The sequence below is a fragment of the Poromitra crassiceps genome (genome assembly GCF_964638095.1).
Source record: "Poromitra crassiceps genome assembly, chromosome: 18".
Lineage (NCBI taxonomy): Eukaryota > Metazoa > Chordata > Actinopteri > Beryciformes > Melamphaidae > Poromitra > Poromitra crassiceps.
This window is the reverse complement of record NC_139636.1, coordinates 31,126,882-31,149,326: the sequence shown is the minus strand read 5'-3', so window position 1 is coordinate 31,149,326 and position 22,445 is coordinate 31,126,882. Positions and strand designations below refer to the sequence as shown.

Genomic DNA, 22,445 nt, shown 5'->3' with positions numbered 1-22,445 from the left:
CGCTTCACCCTCCTCCCAGTTAAGTACCTCTCTTTGCTACGTACAGCCCCGTCCATTATTGTCCAAGGCTACAGGACCAGTTTGCTTGGGTCTTTAGCTTATAGTTTATTTAGTGTGTTTTGTGTTATAGTTTGGCGTGCCGTGGCCATTGTAGTCTCGCTGGCCAGCCTCCCTACTGTGAGAGGAGTCTGGCTGCACGGAAACAGGCAACAGGGATAAACCCTCCCCTGCTCTACTCTGCTCCCCATTGGAGCGACTGTTTCAGTGGCTGCCGGATGTCCACTCCCGGCTTATTACAAACTCTGTCATTGGCTCCAACCATGTCAATCAGAGCGGCTTCCGCTCCCTCCTCCCCGTCTGTCGCTGTAAACAGTGCCCTGCCGCCTCAGTGAAAACAACAACGCTAACTAGCTAGCAAGCTAACGGCAGAAACCTACACGCAGACAAAGGGACCTCAACTACATGAGACTCACTTGTAAGAAGTAGAAAATAGGAAAGAAAACATACCAGCACCAGTAAAACTACAAAGCAAGGACGATAAACTACAATACTCGTTTTTGGTTCATGGAAAGAGAGAGAGCGGGAGAGAGAGGAGTACTTCTTTGCTATCAAATCGTAGATGAGTACTCCAGGCCTCTGCGTTTAGCATTACTATGAACTGTACTGGTCCGCAGTTCATCAATATTTCTGATTGCAGTGTTCTGTAGCAGATTTGCTTCACAATCCTTCCCCGTGACCATTGAAGTAGACCAAACGCCAGCAGCCAGCAGAAGGGTATCTTCTCAAGGGTAATTGTAATGATTTATTCAAAATTCTAAGATAGAAAATGTAAAATGCATTATACTTCCACAGAAAATTATTCTCTACGCCAATTAAGCAGCTCTCTTTTAATACATCTGGGGTTTTTGCTTGTCGATCATGTTGGCTGTGTTAATGTATAGCCTGTGGCAGACATGCTGTGTTAATGCAGAGCCTGTGGCTACATACATTTAGCCAAGGGGCCTGGAGGATGGTAGTAGTACCAGGACCACAACGTTTAGATTGGAATACCAGGGGCACAAGGCCTGGTGGGGCGGGGGTCTGTGTGGAGCCTGGGGAGGGGTGCTTAATAGTGGGTATGCACTTGGGCAGATTCATGGAAGGTGGGTGGCTCCCGGAGGTGGTCTCCCCTGGAGAAAGGGCCTCTAAGTCTGGGTAGAAGCAGGCTGGAGGGTGGGTGGGGTGAGGGGTCTGTCCTGGGTCTCAAGAGGCCGACCATGGAGCTCATAGCGCGGGTAGGGACAGGCTGGTCGAGTTGGTAGCTAGCGGCATAGCTAGCCGATTAACTAGCCAGATCAAACCTGGGAATGTGATCAACGTTGCGGGGAATTGTCTGTCAACATCGGTCATGAATCATACATTCAATCATCCTAAAGACACACACGCATAGCTAGAATATGATACACCTACGCCGATTTTAAAAGAAAAATTCCTTTTATGGGGTAAAAATATATATTTTTCTATTTTACTTGATTTGATTCTTTTAATGTAATGCATTTTTGCGTGTTCTTTTACATGAATTTGATCTTTTTCCCTTTGTCATCTTTTTATTTCTCTGTGATCTTTTATTTTATTTTAATGAATCAAAATGGCTCAGAGACAAATGAGCTGCAGGCTCCATGTCACTGATGTGTGAGAGACTGGACATGCAGGGCTTTGCAGATGACAGAAGGCTGCTACTGTGTCGCTTGGCTGCCTTCATGGAAGCAGAACTCTGGATCAGGAGGGTGTTTGGAGATGGTCCAACAGGGATCAGAGAAATATTGAATTCCATAATAACCACCGGGCCAAATCTGCCATGACGGTGCAGCACATGTGGCAGTAGTGATGTGTTGCCTCCTCAGCTGAGGAAATGAAGCAATCGATCTAAAGTGGGCGGCCTTGAACAGACAGGTTGATTTGACTTGTTTATACAGGAGGTGGTAGACATTCATGCCAGAAACAGCCGACAACGTTATGAAGCATCTAATAAGGAGCAGAGCCTTCCTTTTCCTTCTGAACAGCGTCAGTGCTTGTCGTGATGTTGTGATGTCACCCTGCATCCTGAACTGTGTGTAGCTGTTAAGCTCCAGACACACGAGCTAACGGCAAAGAACTAACGACAACGAAGACCGACTGTTGCGTCGCCGGTGCCAAGGCCAAAAAGTTGCACATGAACATACAGCCAACGGTCAACTAGCACATATACTTCAACACCTGTGCATATACAAACCCCATGAAACGATGCAGCATTTGCCTACCATTTTCACAGTACTCTCACTTGACCAAAATGTAAATTAACTTGTTCTTTGTAGGGAAGACCCCAGGATTAACATTTAATTGACAATTAACGGATTAACATTTAATTGACAATTAACTTAATTGACATTTTATTCACTTACAGTAACTGCCTGGTGGATTATGTCTGCCTGATTGAAGAGTGGTGCCTGGTAATCTATTCTGGGGTGTCGTTTAGAACCAAGACGCTTGAAATGAAGAGATGTTTTTCATAAAGCTCAGTCGCTGTCCGCAAGGCAACAGCACGTATCGTGTTAATGAGCAGAGGCGTACAGCACAAGCGGTTGTGCCCTCATTAACAACTCATAATATTCACATAACGTGACATAACACATAACAGTAGTGGATGGAAATACTTGAAATTTGCAAAAACATTTGAGTGGAAACCCAACTAGTGCCGTTTACTTCTGCTGGCTGCAGGGGCCATGAAAGGATTTAGACTTCATCCTGCTGTTCTTGAATTTGTTTAGCACTGGAGGTATCATCTGATATGAGGACATCACGAGGGAACAGTGTGTTCACCCTCAGGTGCTCCTTGTTGTGTCAAATGACTTCATATTCCTTGGTGTTTACACACGGCCATGGAGCTCCATCGTCAACGCATAATGACTCCCAGAGGCTGCTGCCATACGAATACAGGTCCAGCACATGTGTAACCGTTGGCAACAGACTGTGTGAAGAATTCCTTCTCTTTCTCCAAATGTAAACCTGTCTGAGGGGCGAAAAAGGCAGGAAGAGAAGATGCTCCCCATTAAAATGATCCAGGTGATGTGTGTTTGGCCTGCAGACTGCAGAGAAGCTCAGATCCTGCTGAGGTTCTACTCTCTCCACTCTGCACACGTACTTACAGAAGCTTTTGTATACAGACATCTCTGAAGCAGGAAAAATAGATTAGAAGAAAACACTTTCATGATGGCGATGGGCTCCAAAATCACCCTTCAAAGATTAGGGAATAAAACGAGTTTGGCAATCTTTGGACAAACTGATGTTTCTCCAGTAGAACACCCACAAATAATTAGAACATGACAGAAAGTAGCCTAATTAAAACAGTGTAATCCGCTTATAGTGATCAACTGCTTACATAATGGATCAAAGAGCTTGGTACAGAATCATTCCTAGAGCTGTTTGAATAATCTGTTATAGTGATCAGGAGTCTGCTTACAGTTTTGGGTCTCCTCACAAAAACGTTTAAAAAACTACAGTAATCATATTATTTTGAACTTAAAAACCGTCAAAAATGAGCCAACAAAGATGCAGCTGCAATACTTGATTCAAGATTCAAGATATTCATTGTCACTCTGTTGTACAAGTGCACGTGTGAACTTCTTATGCTGGGGGGCTCCTTTACAAGACTAGGTACAGTACAAGACTAGGTACAGTCCTTTACAAGACTAGGTACAGTCCTTTACAAGACTAGGTACAGTACAAGACTAGGTACAGTCCTTTACAAGACTAGGTACAGTCCTTTACAAGACTAGGTACAGTCCTTTACAAGACTAGGTACAGTCCCTTACAAGACTAGGTACAGTACAAGACTAGGTACAGTCCTTTACAAGACTAGGTACAGTCCTTTACAAGACTAGGTACAGTCCTTTACAAGACTAGGTACAGTCCTTTACAAGACTAGGCACAGTAGGTGCATAGTCACAACAATGATACTTATGTCTGTACATAAGGCACACAGTACATAGGCCAAACAGAGGTAGTAAGTAATAAAATAGAATAAATGATAATAAAATAAAGTGGCACTTGATGTATGTCTGTCTGTACTGTATATGGAGAGATCGTGGCAGCTGTGAGATGAGACCGCTGTGTTTGAATCGGTTAACTTACTGTATGCATTTTGAAAGTCAAAATTCAGTAAATAGCTAAGCTGTCCATTTCATTACTTTATATGTGCTGTATTCATGTAGCCTAATACATATAGAAATATAAATTAGATGGTAATCTGCACGAGAAAGAAAGAAAAAGTAAAAAATCGGTTATAATGATCATCCGCATAATTATAGTGATCAATTTGACCCGTCCCAAAGTGATCACTATAAGAGGGATCCATCATCCACTGTAATGCTAGAGCCCAAAAACCTGACTGAGCGTAGAACCCACGAGGACAGACTGCACCATGAGATGGTGTTTGAGATGAATGGGGGGTAATGATGAACATAGACTGTCAGCAAAGTAGAGGTTATGAAACACACATTATGGACATTATGGTCAAGATTGTTTGTATAAAATGTTGAAAGAAATTATAGTTATCTGGATAATGGTTGCATTTAAAAACAATGTGTAAATGGGGTGAAAAAGAGATCTGTGTACAATGTGAGCCAGACTACCTCCAGATGTGGTCAGGAAGATCTGATCACATTCTGATCAGAATCAGAATCAGAAAGACTTTAATGATCCCCGGGGGGAAATTGGGACAAGTTACAGTTGCTCGCACTGAGGCATGAAATATCCACATAACACAACATAGCATAACACAGTATCACACATACTGATGCATGTGTGATACTGTGCATTCTGATCACGATGCCTTTACACCTTGTATTAACATGCGTTTTTCCTTATCGGGATACGGGTCAAATTTAAAAACCAGGTGTAAATGGGGTGTTGGAGTTAGCACTGCATTAGGGGAGAAACCTCATGAAACCAGGAGCATTTCATACAGCGTAGTTGTTGTAGGAAAACCTTCATGTGATGATGACACATGCCTCCCCTTGTGTACAGAGAAGGAACATGAAACATGTCGTGTGGGTGATGGCTTTGACATTTCAAAGCAGTTCGGTTTCAGTGAGCTTCTGCTGGCATGGCGGGGAGGAGGGGGGGGAAGTTGGCAACAGACAACACAGGAGAACATGTCTCCTTCTCTCTGGAGGCTACTGATTATACATAATGTTGGCTCGGGGGGGGGGGGCAAAAGACAGAGCCAGAGAAGAAATCAATGTCTCAGGTCTTTACAGTAACTTGTTAATCTTCTCCATGGCAACCAGAGGGAGCGAGGGAGGGCGGGCGAGGGGCTATTTCTGTGGCACGCCACGTTTATTTGCATGGCACATTTCATACACAGAGGCAACTCAAAGTGCTTTACGTGAAGTAGATGAACGTAAAGCAATCGTAGAGAAATCGAAAGATTTCAAAGTGAAAAAGATGACGCCCACGAAAAAGTGGGCCTCACATCAAATGTAATTCATGCCTGGAAAGTCCTGGAAAACCCCTCATGCCCACACCCCAGGTCGGAATGGGCTGAAAATGTGCATGACTGTGGGTTATTATCTGCCCAAGGTCATGGGCAGATTGCACAGTACTTAACCCACCTGGAAAATCCTAGAAAACACCTGGAAAGTCCTGGAAACCACCTTGAAACCATCTCATGCCCACACCCCAGGTCGGATTGGGCTGACAATGTGCATGGCAGTGGGTTATTATCTGGGGAGGGTCATGGGCAGGTTGCACAGTCCTTGAACCACCTGGAAAGTGCTGGAATATCCTGGAACTACCTGGAAAGTCTTACTGTCAAAGTGTGACATTAAGGCTACGTCTGCAAAGATAACAAGATAACAATGAATAATTATAAAATGAGTTGTGGGCCACCGCCCCTTTGTGCACGTCTGGTTTGCTACAGGCAGCTGAGGCCTCGCCGCTGAACGGTGCCCGGGCGACACAGCTATGGATTTTCATGCGTTTTGGACACTGCAAAGGAGTTACATGTTACTTCCTGCATCCACTATGTGGCGCTAGAGAAGACCAAATAATGATGTCAGGCTGCTGTATATCGTGTAGAGCAGACCATGTACATTTTATGTAAATGGAATGCTGTTTATCGTCACATAAGGTTCAACTTCTGTTGCCAGTAGGTGGCGCTACCCAAGTGGGGCATTAATTCATCAATGCATTTAGTGGAGGTCGCTTAACATAAGTGTTGTTGATTGACCTTGCATTCAAAAACACTCCTCTATGAACAAGCTGAGTGCAAATCAGTGAAATGTACTTTGTGTGCACTGTGTGTGTGTGTGTGTGTGTGTGTGTGTGTGTGTGTGTGCACACTGTGTGTGTGTGTGTGTGTGTGTGTGCACACACTGTGTGTGTGTGTGTGTGTGTGTGTGTGTATGCACTGTGTGTGTGTGTGTGTGTGTGTGTGTGTGTGTGTGTGTGTGCACTGTGGATGACATCTTTAGTTAGCCTCAGTCAGCTTGTACATACAGGAGCATTGACCTTGCATTCATTTTTGTCTACTGTGAGGAACATGAATTGTGCTGTCTGGGAAGGAACTACCAAACAGCATCATTGGTAAGTAGCACATATAGACTTAAAAAAAAGTGAACTACCCCTTTAACATTCAGACAAATGTAAACACTTAAGGATGTTTCTTTAGTTTCACCAACTTCACACACATGAGTTTAGATGTTTGACAAACTTATTTAATTTATCACATAAACTCACATCTCTACATGACATCTGTTGACTGTGCTTCTGAAGTGGAGAGTTGCTGCTCCTGCTCCAGCCCTGCCACAATCATTCAGGTTTGCTAACCAATATTCTGTCCTGAAATCAACCTTTAAGTGTTTACATTTGTCTGAATTTTGTGATTTTGAATCTTCCAATTCATCACCATCATTATTTTTAAACATGTTGAATGGCAATTGCATTTGTCTATCAAAAACAGTTTATTTAAGTGTAAGGCAGTCCTTACCTGCCGACAGAAGATTCTGATCCTCATAACTGTAGAATATTGCTTTTGTGATTATCTTATCTTTCTTTTCTTTGCGCTGAAGTCTGCTGTGCTTCAGCTCAGTCTGGAGAGATTTGGATTGCAGGTGATTTGAATGGAAGTCAATTGCAGGTGTGGTGACTCCACCCCTGAGAGAGAGAGAGAGAGAGAGAGAGAGAGAGAAATATACATTTTTCCCAGCAGCCATTTTGGATCTAAAAGGCAGGAAGTAACACAGGTGCAAGCGGACATTAATGAGGATTTCCAACTTCCAATCCATTTAGGTGTTCCAGTGCTGGGGGGGCTAGTTAATGCTTTGGTTGCATCTGTGTTACTTCCTGCCTGGCCTTTTAGACACAAAAGGGCTGCTGTGAAAAAGGTAGATTGTGCACTATTGAGTACCAATTAATTACCATAGTAACGCATGCAGCAGCCCAGGCAGGCTCTGTAAACTTACATACTGTGTGTGTGTGTGTGTGTGTGTGTGTGAGAGAGAGAGAGAGATGTTCAGTTTCTTTATCACCTAACTAAAATATTATAGGCCTATAGTAGCCTATTATCCGAAATTCATTTCAAACTATTACTTAGGGGTAAAGTTCTGCTTCTACAATAATTAAATTGATTAAATCTCTTACTTGTTTTATTGTTTCTTATAGCTGACCATTCATCAATGAATTCTAAAATGTATTTTAGAATTGTTTTTTCGACATGGCTAATGAAATAAAGCAATTGTAACAGTAACATTAATAAACCGTCTAGACTCTAAACTGAACTTTAAACAGTAATTTTGCAAAGTTCTGGGAGAATTTAATTTCCCCAAATGTGTGTTTTCCCAGGATGTCGTTTGAAGAAAAAATGTGGGAGGAGTAGGGTTTAATTGGTTTTACAGTTTTTGCAGTTTTGCGCTCTTTAGACTTCATAATTGGCCATAGGTTGCAGTGTACAAACGTTTCTCCTCATTTGGGCACACATTTCGGTGAAAGTTACAAAGCCGTAGCACGTAAGCCTGATTTGTTATGAATTTTCAAAGTTTGAAACTTTCGACGGTCACTGTAGCGCCACCATCAGGACTATTGGCGCCAAATTCGCATTGACGAAGTTTGGCATGGGACTGGACCTTTGTGCAAAGTTTGGTTTATTTTCATGCATGGGAAGTCTGACTTCCTAGAAGAAGAAGAAGAAGAAACCACTAATGAGTGAGGTGACAGCGTAGTGATATAGATCTTTGAACCGTGGAGACCATGATGGGAAAATTAATGCAGTGAACTGTACAAGTCCTTACAACACCCTGCACACATGCACACGCACACACACACACACACACACACAACTCTCTCTCAAGTTGACGCTCGATCGTGACGCTCGACTCAACATCGTAACTAGACCTCATTACACCAAACATCTAAGCCCATTAGGAGCTGCCTATCCCTTCATTTGACATTAGCACAGACAGTTTGCCATCTAATTAAGCTTGAAATCATTATTCATTAAGTTATGGGCTGTGTTCGCTAAGCACTGTGTGTGTGTGTGTGTGTGTGTGTGTGTGTGTGTGTATGTGTGTGTGTGTGATTGCTTTATGATGGCAATGAGTTGGCATTTGAAAGAAGAGTGAAGAATGAGATCCGGGCCCCGTTCCAATACCCATACTTGTACTTCTTTCTTGTAGTATGTACTGCCGCTGCCCTCACAAAGTATGGATTGTAGTGTGCAGCATGCATGCAAAATGCATACTATTGGGACACACTACATCTGTCGTCACGTGAGCTTCCTGAACTCCGACCTCTTGCTCACTTCCGCCGACGTCCGCAGCGCCACATTTGAGTTTTTTTTTTTTTTTCAATAAACAAAGTCTGGCAGTAACAAATAGTACATTATACAAAAAATTCAGACTAAACATTTACAAAATTGGAACAGACAATCAAATAAACAAAATAAAATAAATAAAGCAAAAACATTAAGTCAGAGATCTAAACAGGAATCAAGATATGCATGTTTTGGTACACACCATGCTTGTTTGGTTTTAACATATTTCAAGGCTTTCTTAAAGTTAATTATCTCATTCATGAACACGCAGCTCAGTCAGTGCGACGCAACTCCAGTAGGTGGCGGTAATGCACAAAAAGTTGTTTGCCAACCGCCATAAAACATTAGAAGAAGACATAACTTCCTGCTGAGCAAAGGATTGTGGGGAAGTTTGGCTGAAGCAGCATGCATCGATGCATACTCCGAAATAGGAGCTGATGTAGTACAACATCCTGGTACTCTTGGCATACTGCATCTGACATACTATGTATTGGGACATACTAAATCTTTTTTTGCCTACTAAATAGTATGGAAGTATGGGTATTGGAACGGGGCCCCGGCTTCCCACCCACAGAGAGTCTGTATAGACACGCGTCCACGCCGGAGGTAACACAGGAGCTCAAACCTGTGATCCTCATGTTGGTTGGTAGGCAGGGAATCTACTGCTGCACTAGCTGCACACCTCTTTCCACAAACCTTCTCCAAGCGCTCATCTCCTTTCTGCTGCTGGTTTGATGTCTTTGTCTCATGAGAGAAACTGAGAAACGCTGTGTGTTCATCAGACCTGGTGGGCGGCATGATGACATGATGACATGCCATGCAGTGTGTATATTATGCCAGAGAATATGAAAATGAAAGAGCAGAGAAGTTAGAGAATGTGTTGTTGAAACAGATGCATCCTGATGCAGAACTCTACTTCACTGCATCTTTCTGATCCACGTCATGGAAACAAGAAGATCTAAAGTGTGTTGTTGTCCTCACAAATATGAGTGCAGGAAAAACAATATAAAGAGGATGACAGGAGATGAGGAACTACTCTCCTTACTTTGATAAAGCTGCTGGATTAGGTTTGAGATTTCTCTAGGCGTTGTGTGTGTGTGTGTGTGTGTGTGTGCGCACGCGCGCGTGTGAGTGTGTGTGTGTCTTGTAGCCTACACCAGGGGTAGAGAAGATTATTAAATTCTCCTATGATATAAATTATGTCTGGAAGAGTCCTTCAGGTATAGTGCTGCCAAAGTGTTTATGAAATCCCAGATGTCTTTGACATAGGACTCCTCTGTGTGCCATATATATATGTATATAGATATATAGATAGAGAGAGAGGTTGTTATTGGGCCAGCTTTCATGGTTTTTGCTCATTCCAGTTCACGACAGTCTCTGAGCCACGGCGGCAGAATCATAATAAACCGGCACCACAGAGCAAGTGATGAAGATCAATGAGATGTTATCAGATGAAGATCAGATGTTATCAGATGGAGAGATGATTGCACTGCACTAATAAATAGCAACAGCTGATTACAGGATGTTCATCTGTTGCTGCATCGAATATTGGCCTGTAGCTGCATCCAAGTGTGGCTGTGATGTATAATTGTGAAAAGGTCATGACAAATGATCTCCACCATATTCACATGAATGATCAGGACACAGAAAAGCAACCGCAGAAAATATTGATTTTTATTTGATTTGAAATTAGCCTTGGTTAGCCAGTTAGCATTTTGGGACCCTCGATCTTTTCTCTTTTCTACTTTCTTTTATAGTGGCGCAGTCGTCTGACAACATAAATGGAAAGATATGTTGGTGACAGCAGCTGTATTGTGTTGTACGTTATGTTGAAACGCTAAAGAAGTCATCACCGAGTTACGGGCGAAAGTTGGCCTTTCAAAATCACTGCCAACAGTGAGATCCGATCTATAGCCTGCAGCCAGTCACTGAGCAGTGAGAACAGATCTATAGTCTGCAGCCAATCACTGAGCAGAGAGAACAGATCTATAGTCTGCAGCCAGTCACTGAGCAGAGAGAACAGATCTATAGCCTGCAGCCAGTCACTGAGCAGTGAGAACAGATCTATAGTCTGCAGCCAGTCACTGAGCAGAGAGAACAGATCTATACCCTGCAGCCAGTCACTGAGCAGTGAGAACAGATCTATAGTCTGCAGCCAGTCACTGAGTAGAGAGAACAGATATATAGCCTGCAGCCAGTCACTGAGCAGAGAGAACAGATCTATAGTCTGCAGCCAGTCACTGAGTAGAGAGAACAGATATATAGCCTGCAGCCAGTCACTGAGCAGAGAGAACAGATATATAGCCTGCAGCCAGTCACTGAGCAGAGAGAACAGATATATAGCCTGCAGCCAGTCACTGAGCAGAGAGAACAGATCTATAGTCTGCAGCCAGTCACTGAGCAGAGAGAACAGATCTATAGTCTGCAGCCAGTCACTGAGCAGAGAGAACAGATCTATAGTCTGCAGCCAGTCACTGAGTAGAGAGAACAGATATACTGTATAGCCTGCAGCCAGTTACTGAGCAGAGAGAACAGATCTATAGCCTGCAGCCAGTCACTGAGCAGAGAGAACAGATCTATAGCCTGCAGCCAGTCACTGAGCAGAGAGAACAGATCTATAGTCTGCAGCCAGTCACTGAGCAGAGAGAACAGATCTATAGTCTGCAGCCAATCACTGAGCAGTGAGAAGAACAGATCTATAGTCTGCAGCCAGTCACTGAGCAGAGAGAACAGATCTATAGCCTCAGCCAATCACTGAGCAGTGAGAAGAACAGATCTATAGTCTGCAGCCAGTCACTGAGCAGAGAGAACAGAGCTATAGCCTGCAGCCAGTCACTGAGCAGTGAGAACAGATCTATAGTCTGCAGCCAGTCACTGAGCAGAGAGAACAGATCTATAGTCTGCAGCCAGTCACTGAGCAGTGAGAACAGATCTATAGTCTGTAGCCAGTCACCTCATGGAGCAGCTTTGCTGGAGCAGTTGGGGGTTCACTGCCTTTCTTCAAGGCACCTCGACTGTAGCTGCTGTGCTACTCATTCACTTCCCCCCACCCACATTTCCCAGCTGGTCGGGGGATTTGAAACAGTGAACTTGTGAACTTTCTGTTGCAAACGCATTGCATTTCTACCAACAAAACTTTTCATTCCCGACCCTGAAGGTTGAGGAGGACGTCTTCGTCGTGAATCTGAAGGTTGAGGGGAAGGACGTCTTCCTCATGAATCTGAAGCAGCCATGAACCCGGCTCTCTAATCAAGTATGGAACTTCTCTCCATCTGCATTTGTCTGATAGATTCTTATTCAAATGTATTTCTCATTCAGAGGCCATATCCCACAATGATAGAGACTCTCCCTCTCTCGTCTTTTTATTCCACTGGGCGGACTTCCACTGAAGATGAATTAATTAGGACACAATCACCACTGCTATCTTCTATCTGCCATTCCCTCCTGAACATTAGGCAGGACATATCTTCAACCTGTCCACAGCACATCTCTAATTAGCCTGGTAGAGTGTGGAGCAGGAGCGAAGAAAAAACGAGGAGAGGAAGAGAGAGAGAGAGAGAGAGAGAGGAACGCTACAGATAAAGTCCCTTTTCATTAAGCTTGCTATGAAGGCCAAGGAGGAATAGTGGGAAGGCACTCCGTCATATTCCTCTGGAGTCATTAGGGCCCCGCGTACCTGCAGACCAGGAGGGATTATTATGGTATGTTGGCATAATTACATGACAACCCGCTGTTTCGGTCTGATTATACAGGTCTCGCTGTTCATCTAGATCAAATTTTAAAAGGGAGACAGAATTGAAGCCTCAAGACAAGGAACATCCATAAAGCTGTTGGGAGATGTTTCCAAAATCTAATCATCTATAACCTGTACATTTGGGCCGCCAATTCATTAAATCCTAACCACTGGCAAAGTCCCTGCATCGATCATCTGCCACCAAAACTTTCAAACCCACGTAATGTCCACTAAATGTCTGGGGACAAAGTGGAGCATCAACATCTTTTTACTTCTGTATTGCTTTCTGGAAATATGGCGCTTTGTCGAAACTCTACACGCAAAAAACAAAAACATATCGCATACACTACACAAAATCCAACACTTCATTAAAAACGATATGAACTCTTCTAAAAATGGGATGTTTGCATTAAAACTTTACACAGTGTGTAAAGTCGTTTGTGTAGTTTGTGTGTATAGTAGTTATTTGCAAAAAGTATGTTTTAGAATGTACCGCTGCACTACCCGGGTACCCGCTTTATGGCATTCCTGTGATCAGACATTATGGCTCATTTCCACCACATAACACTTCATAACATTGTTTCATAGCGACAATAGTATTTGAAATTCAAGACATCAGGACCACAATGGAAATAAGTTTAATCACTTTATTGTGATATCCTTGATGAGTTATTTTATACTGCATGCCTGTTGGTGTATTGTAGTTTTTTTGAGTTGTCGAATAAATTCATTCATTTGACTTTTTCCCAGCACGATTTTTCTGTTCATTTGGACCGAGCACAAAAGCAAGAAACATGCCCCGTCCTAAACCTTACTGCATTTCATTTCACAGGTTCACGTGCTTTTAAGGCACAAACGTTGTATTTATTAATTTCTTTGTTTATTTCCAGCTCTTTTATGCACCTCTCCACGTAACAGGTAACAGCAACTGAACATAAACAATAGGAGACAACAGCACTAACGTTGTCGACACCATGTTGATTTTACTACAAGTTTAAGATAGGACCGGTTAGCAAATAGCCAGCCAAATAACGAAAACTAGTTTTCAAGCACAGTACCATCCGTCACTCACACACACACACACACACACACAAAACAACTACAATGCGAACTTACCACCCTCCATCATGGACTTAAACATCATCATAGGTGTGTCCAGGCTGCCTTGGTTAGCCAGTCTATGGCCGTAAATGTCGTCCATCTGGATGAACCACTTCCAATGCCTCCGTTTGTTCCCACTCTGGCCGTTGTGGTCCCTGCAGCTTGGTAGTCAGTTTTTAACTTTTTCCCTACACTGTTGGGAAGTCTTCTGTGTAACTGTGTGTGAAAAATTAGAGTAAACACACGCACATCTCTGTGTGTAACTGTGTGTGGCCATCAGTGCCGAGATTTCTAGGAACACCTTCTCGTTTCGTGTTGCCCCATCCAGCTCTCGCTGGATCCTGTCTTGTGCAACCAAACACAGAAGGTCTGCACCTTGTCATTACTCCATGGAGTGGGTTTGCGGGCTGCCATGATTTGAAGAAATAGCAGGGGACAAAAGCTCAGTTCAGTAGCTTGGCTATTTAAATATGGCGGTCTGTGTAAGCTGAACCCAGGCTGAACCGGATGAACGCGGATGACGACGTTCTCTCTGACCAATCAGTAGCGCGCAGAGTTTCACGTCACCATTTGGTACCTGCTCGCTCAACCCGGGTTTTTGACCGGTGGAAAGCTACAAAAAAGCGAGTCGAAAACGAGCCGTGGAAATGGGCCAATAGTGATCACACACGAGTGAACGGGGTGGGGAGTAGATTGATTGGTAGAGTGAATGGGGTGGGGAGTAGATTGATTGGTAGAGTGAACAGGGTGGGGAGTAGATTGATTCTTAAGGTCCTTACACACCGAGCACGTTTTTTTCGTGTGATTAATTCGCACGTCAATAATATTTTCCGAACCTATCAGTCAATGCAACGGTGCATACCGACGGCGAAGTTTCGCTGAGCGTTATTGCGGTGTTTATTTTTTCGAACCACGGTCGATTTTTCAGAAATTCGCTTCCGACGTGTACACATCTGTGGCTGTGATTGACAGGTGGGTCAAAACTCGCATCGCAATTTCGTGCCGTATATTCGCATCGCTCTTGATGTGTAAGGACCTTTAGAGTGAATGGGGTGGGGAGTAGATTGATTGGTAGAGTGAACAGGGTGGGGAGTAGATTGATTCTTAGAGTGAACGGGGTGGGGAGTAGATTGATTGGTAGAGTGAACGGGGTGGGGAGTAGATTGGTAGAGTGAACGGGGTGGGGAGTAGAGTGATTGGTAGAGTGAATGGGGTGGGGAGTAGATTGATTGGTAGAGTGAATGGGGTGGGGAGTAGAGTGATTGGTAGTGAATGGGGTGGGGAGTAGATTGATTGGTAGAGTGAATGGGGTGGGGAGTAGATTGATTGGTAGAGTGAATGGGGTGGGGAGTAGATTGATTCGTAGAGTGAGGTGGCAGCCAGGTGTGAAGTGTTGAAAAGCGAGGTTGGTGAGTGGTGACCCCATCATCAAACAGATCATTTCGGCTGACATATCAGACTGATAGTGGCTTTCATCCACCTCTGATATGATGGATACAGATGTTTATCCTTGCGGAAACCCTGGATACTGGGGATGGAAGGATATATCGATAATTCAATAATACAGGTCCGCTCTACTTCGCGTTGGGTGGTTCTTCGCCTCCACGTCGTGCATTAAAACAGTTTATAAAACGGCTCTCTCAAATCAAGCAATCTGATTGGCTCATAGCTGTGGTATATTTAGCATAATACACAGTAAATATAGCACAGTTAGAGCCACTCACTGGTCGGAACACTGTGTGGAGCAAATTAGGGCAAAAATGATAAATGGGGTGAGGGGCCATTTATGGGAGAGTTGACCTGTGTGGTATAATAAGCATATACCATGGCCTGTCGTGATCTATTGCTTAATTAACGCACACTTAGGAGTTGATTATACCTTACATAATGCTTTTTTTTTTTAGAAGAGTAGGAGACAGAAACCGTAGTAAACGTTCTAGCTTTATGTCTCTACTCTGAATGTTTTTACAGGGGGATTTGTTCATAGAGCCTGTCATTCCTAGCCTGATTTATATAGCATTTTATCCCTAAAAACATGGCGAAATGGATTTTTGTGTGACAGTATTTTGTGATTTATGGAGTGATAAAAATATATATTAAAAATTCCCTCTGTAAAACCCTTTGGCTCTAATATGTCAACAAAATGAGTCTAGAATTTCAAACCTGGCTTCACCCAATGTTCAGATTGCTGTTCTGGAAATGTATGCAAATTAGTGCATATTTAATTAGCGAATGTCTCATTTGCATATTTAAACATAACATTTCAGAAAACTTGTTTTTTTAATCAAATTTTTATCCCCGATTAGTGCTAATTTTAATGTATTTATCCTGGTTGCTGCTCCACCCTCTGCCGATCTGGGGAGAGCCGAAACTGGCTCCATGCTTCCTCCATGCTTGCTCCATGCAGCTGGCTAACATGGGCAGTTAGCCAGCTGCTTCTTTTCACCTGACAGGGGACGCTTCACCGCAGCGACCAGGATATTGCATGTTTTGGTCAGGGGTTCCTATATGAAGGAAACCCCCAGGGGGCACGGGGAGAACATGCAAACTCCACACAAAACGGCCCTTTTGACGACCCCACCCGGGCGGTGGGCAATCGAGGACATGCGGACGGCACTCCTTCAGCGCTCACAGCGTCCCAGGTGGGAATCGAACCCAGGACCTTCTAGCTGTGAGGCGACAGCGCTACCAAAATATTGTCTTAAAGGTGCTATTGATAACATTCTATATGTAGCACACACCCCCTCCCATAATGCATTCATGTCACAACACGGCGGTTGCTTGGAAACAGAACCTAGTCACACACACACACACACACACACACACACCATGGAGAATCAGAGAGCCTTAACGAGCCTTAATGAAAATGCAGCTGGCAGGGCGGAGTTTCTGCAGGTGGATTTTTCTCCATGAGGTAAACAGAGAGAGAAGGTAAACACTGCACATGTGCTTTTACCAAGATTATATATGATACAAAGTGGGTTGATTATCGGTAAAGCCATCCTTTAAAGATGTCTATTGCTCACTGGGTAATTCTGTGTTTTCAGGCAAACCAGCCTATGAAATGTTTTGAGTTTGATCCTGACTTGGTGTCTTCATGTGTACTTTGATTCTTTTTTTATTTTTATCAAATTGTACATTATCAGCTTTATTTTAGCATTCAGAAGAAGTGCAAGACCCCTTCCTGGCTGTTCATTGGCTAATGAGTCACGCATTTTGGTCCTCAGCTGACGCCACTCTCTCTCTAAATTGCTCTGGGAAAGGCCATGTGGCCTTCGGCGTCACATATTGTTTCAGGGCACAAAGACCACATGCCAGGGCACAAAGACCATGGCTCTATTGACATCATGAAGAGTGATTTTTCTGAAATGTGTGTTAAAATGAGCCAATGACACATCCTTTGCATAGGGCAGCTACATTAAACTGAGATCACTGATGCGTTTAAAGCAGTGCTGACCAATTTGGGGCCCGCGGGCCACGGATTTGGGAAAATGTTTTTTTATTTTTTATATATATATTTTTTTCACAATTTTTTATCACATTTTTATCCCCCTTAGTGCTAATTTTACTTTTATTTATCCTGGTTGCTACTCCACCCTCTGCCGATCTGGGGAGAGCCGAAACTGGCTCCATGCTTCGTCCGAGACATGGGCAGTTAGCCAGCCGCTTCTTTTCACCTGACAGGGGAAGCTTCACTGGTAGGACATAGCATGTGGGAGGTTCACGCTATTCCAACCGGTTCCCCTCCCTCCGAACAGGCGCCCTTAACGACCAGAGGAGGAACCACATTAGCAACCAGGATATTGCATGTTTTGGTGAAGGGGGTTCCTATATGATTTTTTTTTAATTAACGTTAATTTTGTGCAGCTGGTATTCTCTCTCCCCGACTCTATCACACGGGTTTGAGGCATTGCTGTCTGAGGATTGATCGCTCCTGATTGGTTGGCTGAATCACCTGGTTGGGGGGTGAGCTCTGATATTTGATCCCTCCCCAGTCACTGGCTTTACACCAGCTCAGCAAGATGGACAGATCATCATCACGGCAGTGGCACACTGACAAAAGAAAGTTTAGGACGGAGTGGCAAGAAGGCAAGTATTTTTTTACCGAAGTAAATTCAACAGCGGTTTGTCTCATTTGCAGACAGAGAGTGGCTGTTTTGAAAGAGTACAATATACGTCGCCAGCCACTACGAAACGAAACATGCCCTCGCTTTTTCAAACAGATAAAAAGTAGATTATTATATTGAAATGTTATTTTAGATTTAGAATGTTAATTTTCTATAAAACACAATACATTTTAATGTAATTCCACAACGTTTATTTTTGGCCCTCGGCCCTCCACCCAGATTGAGTTTTGGCCCTTCATGGGAAAGAATTTGGGCACCCCTGGTTTAAAGCAACTGATAGTAGCAGGCTGCTAGCAAGGGCACTGCCAAGGTGGCCTTAGAGATCTCAGGGCATCACGGCCAGAGGGAGGAGCAACAGAGGCCGTGGCCTCCAGAGGGAGGGGCAACAGAGGCCGTGGCCTCCAGAGGGAGGGGCAACAGAGGCCATGGCCTCCAGAGGGAGGGGCAACAGAGGCCGTGGCCTCCATGTCATTCCCACCCTGCTTACAAGGCCTGCTCTTTTATATTGGCTCATCGTATGTCTAAATGTTGTTACATCCTGATTATTTATGACATTGTATGTATGGTTTGCACTTTATGTTTTTACGTTTCAAGCCTCTACGCCTTGCTGTAATCCAATTTGCCCTTTGGGACATTAATAAACTACTTGAACTTGAACTTGAACTTGTAATCCAGCACATTAGGAGGAGAAAGGCACTCTGCCATTGATTGGAGCAGCCTTGAATCCATGGAGTTGTAGATGTTCCTTCTTACAGGCACTATTACTCACGCACGCTATTGGAAAAGGCAAACTGACTCATTCAGGCTTTCTATGTGATGAGAGCACATGAGGAGAAGTGATTTATCGATGAGCGCATGTTGAGGATGTAGAATCAAAGCTAAAAGTCAAGGACTCCCCACTTAGACTGTGTTCCTCCTACGTGTTTCTAAAGCTAAAGAATATCAAGGGGGGGAAAAATCACTCTTCTTCACGGTCTCTCAGGACTTTCTTTTTTATTTCCCATGCATAGTTTGGACAAGAGTGTAGTGAAACTTGAAATCGAAAGGAAATTAATACAAAAATAAAATAAAAGAATAAAACAGTTTTGACATTCATTGTAATTTTCTCAATTGTGGATTCATCGGAATCATTCACAAAATGAGCTTTCAACTGAAAAAAAAAGAAAAGGTTTTACATGAGAGGGTTTGAAATCTTTCGGGAAGTCCTTCACGTTGGAACGATGATGCGCTTCGGAACGAGGAAAAGTGCTGTATCAACATAAATATATGACAAAAAAATGTCCCTAAAACATTCAGCACATTTCTATACAACACAGTGCAATAAAAAACAGGGGGGGGGGGGGCAGTTCATAAGGAGGGTTTTTCCAGCACTGATTTCCTCAAACTGTGACTAGCTGACATCTCTCTCTCTCTCTCTCCTTCTCTCCCTTTAAGAATGGAGAGAGACAGACCAGTACAATTGTAAACACTCGTAAAAGTAAGGTAGGACTGGTGCAGAGCAGAAGATAAGAAGATACAAGTAAGGTAGGACAGGTGCAGAGCAGGAGATAAGCCCTCAGTAATGTTAAAAACCCTCCACGTTGATGTTGGGTTTGCAGGACAGACACATGGGGGGTGAAGAGTAACGTCCAAGCAGGTTTCGGGGAGTATTTGATTACATGTAACAGGAGTACAGTAATCTGATTACAAAAGTGGCGACTGTAACCCATTCAATCGGACCACAGATGCTTTTAGAAAAGATCGTGAGGCCAGTCAAACTTGTTTGAAGGGGGGACGGTGTTAACATTGTGAGCTTATAGCAGTTTATCTCTTTTGAATTCTTGATTCTGACTGTAGGTAACAATGCTACTCAAACTGCAGTCTGGAAATTGAACGAATCAGTCAGTCAGAGCGACTTGCTCTATTCCGTTTTTTGTTCCTGTTTTTTTTTAAGACGAGTACCTGAAAGTAAGCAGAGTTTGAGTGTTTTCATGGATTGAGCCTTCAACACTACTGTTGTACCTTGAGTCTGGTGATACATGTAACGTCCTTATGTGTTCTGTGACGGTGCTTTTGATTACATATTGGATATGGCCCAGATCCCTGATCACAGCTAGTCAAGATGTTTTTATTATTTATATATCAGATGATCAGAGAAATCGTTCCAGTGTGAAGCTGCCTCACTCTGCCGTAAGGAGCTGCTGCTGACCACCTCAAACTAGCTCATCAGTCTGGCTTTCATCATGTCGTGTCCCATGATGGGGTCTAAATACAGGCCATCCGTCCTGAATACAAGAACTAGGGATGCACGATGATAACGGCATGTCATCGGTGTCGGCCGATAAATACTTTAAAATGAAATGTCGGAAGCAACATTTCTGCCGATATGACAGGGCGGTAAAATGACGCTTTAATGATGCCCAAATGCTCGATGCTCGACTAAATGCAATTGTTTGAAAGAAAATGTTACAAAAAATACAAATGTGGCGTGTTTTACATAACCTAAGTTGAAGAAGAATATTCCAAAGATAATATCAGATCCTATCAGCACTTTCAATCTAAAAGTATTGGCATCAGCCTTCAAAAACCCATATTGGTTAAATTTGGCCCTGGAAAAGAAGAGTAAAGAGAAACCGTAAAACAGAAATAAGCAGTTGTCGGTTTTGGCCTTCAAAATAACTCATCAGTCTAACACTGTATTGCATTTAGAACAGTGCAGAGGAACATAAGAGTGCGTCTCCCCACAGTTGAAGTGGTTACTGTATATGTGTTTATCCACTGTGTGAAGCGTGTTGTAGTACATCGTGACACCACTATGCCTTCATTACCGGAGAGAAACACAATCATTTAAAAAAAGAAAAGAAAATCACACCTTTTAAGATGTGTGAATGAGACAACCCGGTGCTGATGTGTTTTCTAGATCTTTTAGCATAACCCAGAGCCGTGTATATAAAAGAGTCGCGACATCTCCGTTCACTCCAATGGACCAGTTTTTTACTCTCAAGAGTTCCAGGAAGTAAGGTCCTGGATTAAGCAGCGCTGTTGAGTTGCAGCAAAATGGACAGTTTGTGATGTACTTTGAAAGGGTCCGACGTTTAAAGAATCAAATTGTACACATCTGCTTTATTTTAGCATTCAAAAGTAGCGCGAGCCTCCTTCCTGGCTATTCATTGGCTACTGAGTCACGCATTTTGGACCTCCGCTGACGCCACTCTCTTACTAGATTGCTCTGGTATAACCCTATAGCATCAACCTCCTATTAATAACGGCAGGCTGCGATTAAGAGTGTAGAGCTGTGTGGCCTTTAAGTTCACACATTGTACGGTACGAGACTGGGAACTTAATGACATAACATCTGAAGGAAGGAGGAGAGGATTGTCCCCTAGAACGAGACACCAAATAGCTCATAGGAAACATTTGAATTCTCTTCTTGTGTTGGCATGCCTTCAAATCTGGAAGGCTCCAGTATAAAAGCACCAGTATCAGAAGCGCATACTTCAAATTTGTGATCCGTGAAGCCGTACACTACACTGTCGCAAGCGGTTCTAATCGTGTAGCTAATTAGCCGGGCGATGGAGGGGATCGAAATAGACACGGCTACATAAAGGAAAGACAAAATGCTAACGTGATAACAAGGTTCAGTGTGATCCCAGTGATTACTGGGAGAAGATATTACATATCTACAAAAGACACTTCAACACACCCAGATCCAAACAGTTCCTTCGAACAGTATGAAAAATATACAAATAAAAAATACAAATACTCTAGGACACTAGGTAGGTAGTTTTCCGTTGACATGAAATCAGTGAGGACTCGAGGATCAGTGAGGATCAGTGATGACTCGAAGATAAATATTTCACATTGGGTTTTTTTTCCCTCTCCCTTGCATTTTTAAAAGAGAAAATACAAATTTGTGGATATGAAAGAAAAGCAAAACTGTCCATTTGGAAATATGATCCTTCTGTAATTGGTAACATTGTGATACCACATAGTTGTTTTCAGCTAAAAACACTTTAGCTTCTCTAGTAAGCAAAAAGAGCCAGTGTTGAAACCAAACGCATCATAGAATTCTTTTTCAGACATCATACACTATGCACAGATCATAAAAACATTAACAATGATCAAGTCTTTTCCACACACGAGAAATGATTCCTCCGTTTAGGTCAGGAGCGTCGACAGCTGGGGAAAAGACTAGAAGATTCGTCATAATCAGCATCAGCCATCGTCATCAGTCAGAAATGCTTGGAACAGGTCATTATAAACAAAGAGGGAGAAGGGCTTTGACATAGATCTTTTTAACGTCCCATCATGAAACATACTGTGAGGACTGGGAGTGGTAGATGTTGGATGGGGGGGCGCGGGAGGGCAACGAAAAGTGTAGGTGAAATGATCTAGGGACGGGGGCACACCTCTGTGTGCAGGTAGATAGGTAGAAAGCCAGGTAGCATCCATCTCAGCTCTTAGTGTAATACGAACTTTGACCCATAGGAGGAGGAATATCAGTTACCATACGTTAGTAACACCATTGTGTAGATTCTGCCCCCGGGGGCAGCTGGGCGCCCTGCCAGGTGAGTAACAGTCAGTTTCATACGCGGTGATGCCAGCCGAGCGCCGTCTTGGCACGCATACAGGACAGAGGGGGGCAGCGGAGCTTCTTGGAAGGAGAGAATGTCTCAGC

General features: G+C 43.4%; 1 protein-coding gene across 1 annotated transcript in view; it reads left to right on the top strand.

Annotated features, from left to right (window-relative positions):
- trhr2 (thyrotropin releasing hormone receptor 2) overlaps positions 1-12,062 on the top strand; it is a gene marked incomplete at both ends in the record, with an annotated part of 30,267 nt that extends 18,205 nt beyond the window's left edge. The window contains one exon of the mRNA XM_083654826.1: positions 11,985-12,062. Coding sequence (XP_083510952.1) covers positions 11,985-12,062 — 78 coding nt within the window. The remainder of the gene's footprint in view (positions 1-11,984) is intronic.
- Between the last annotated feature and the right edge of the window lie 10,383 nt (positions 12,063-22,445).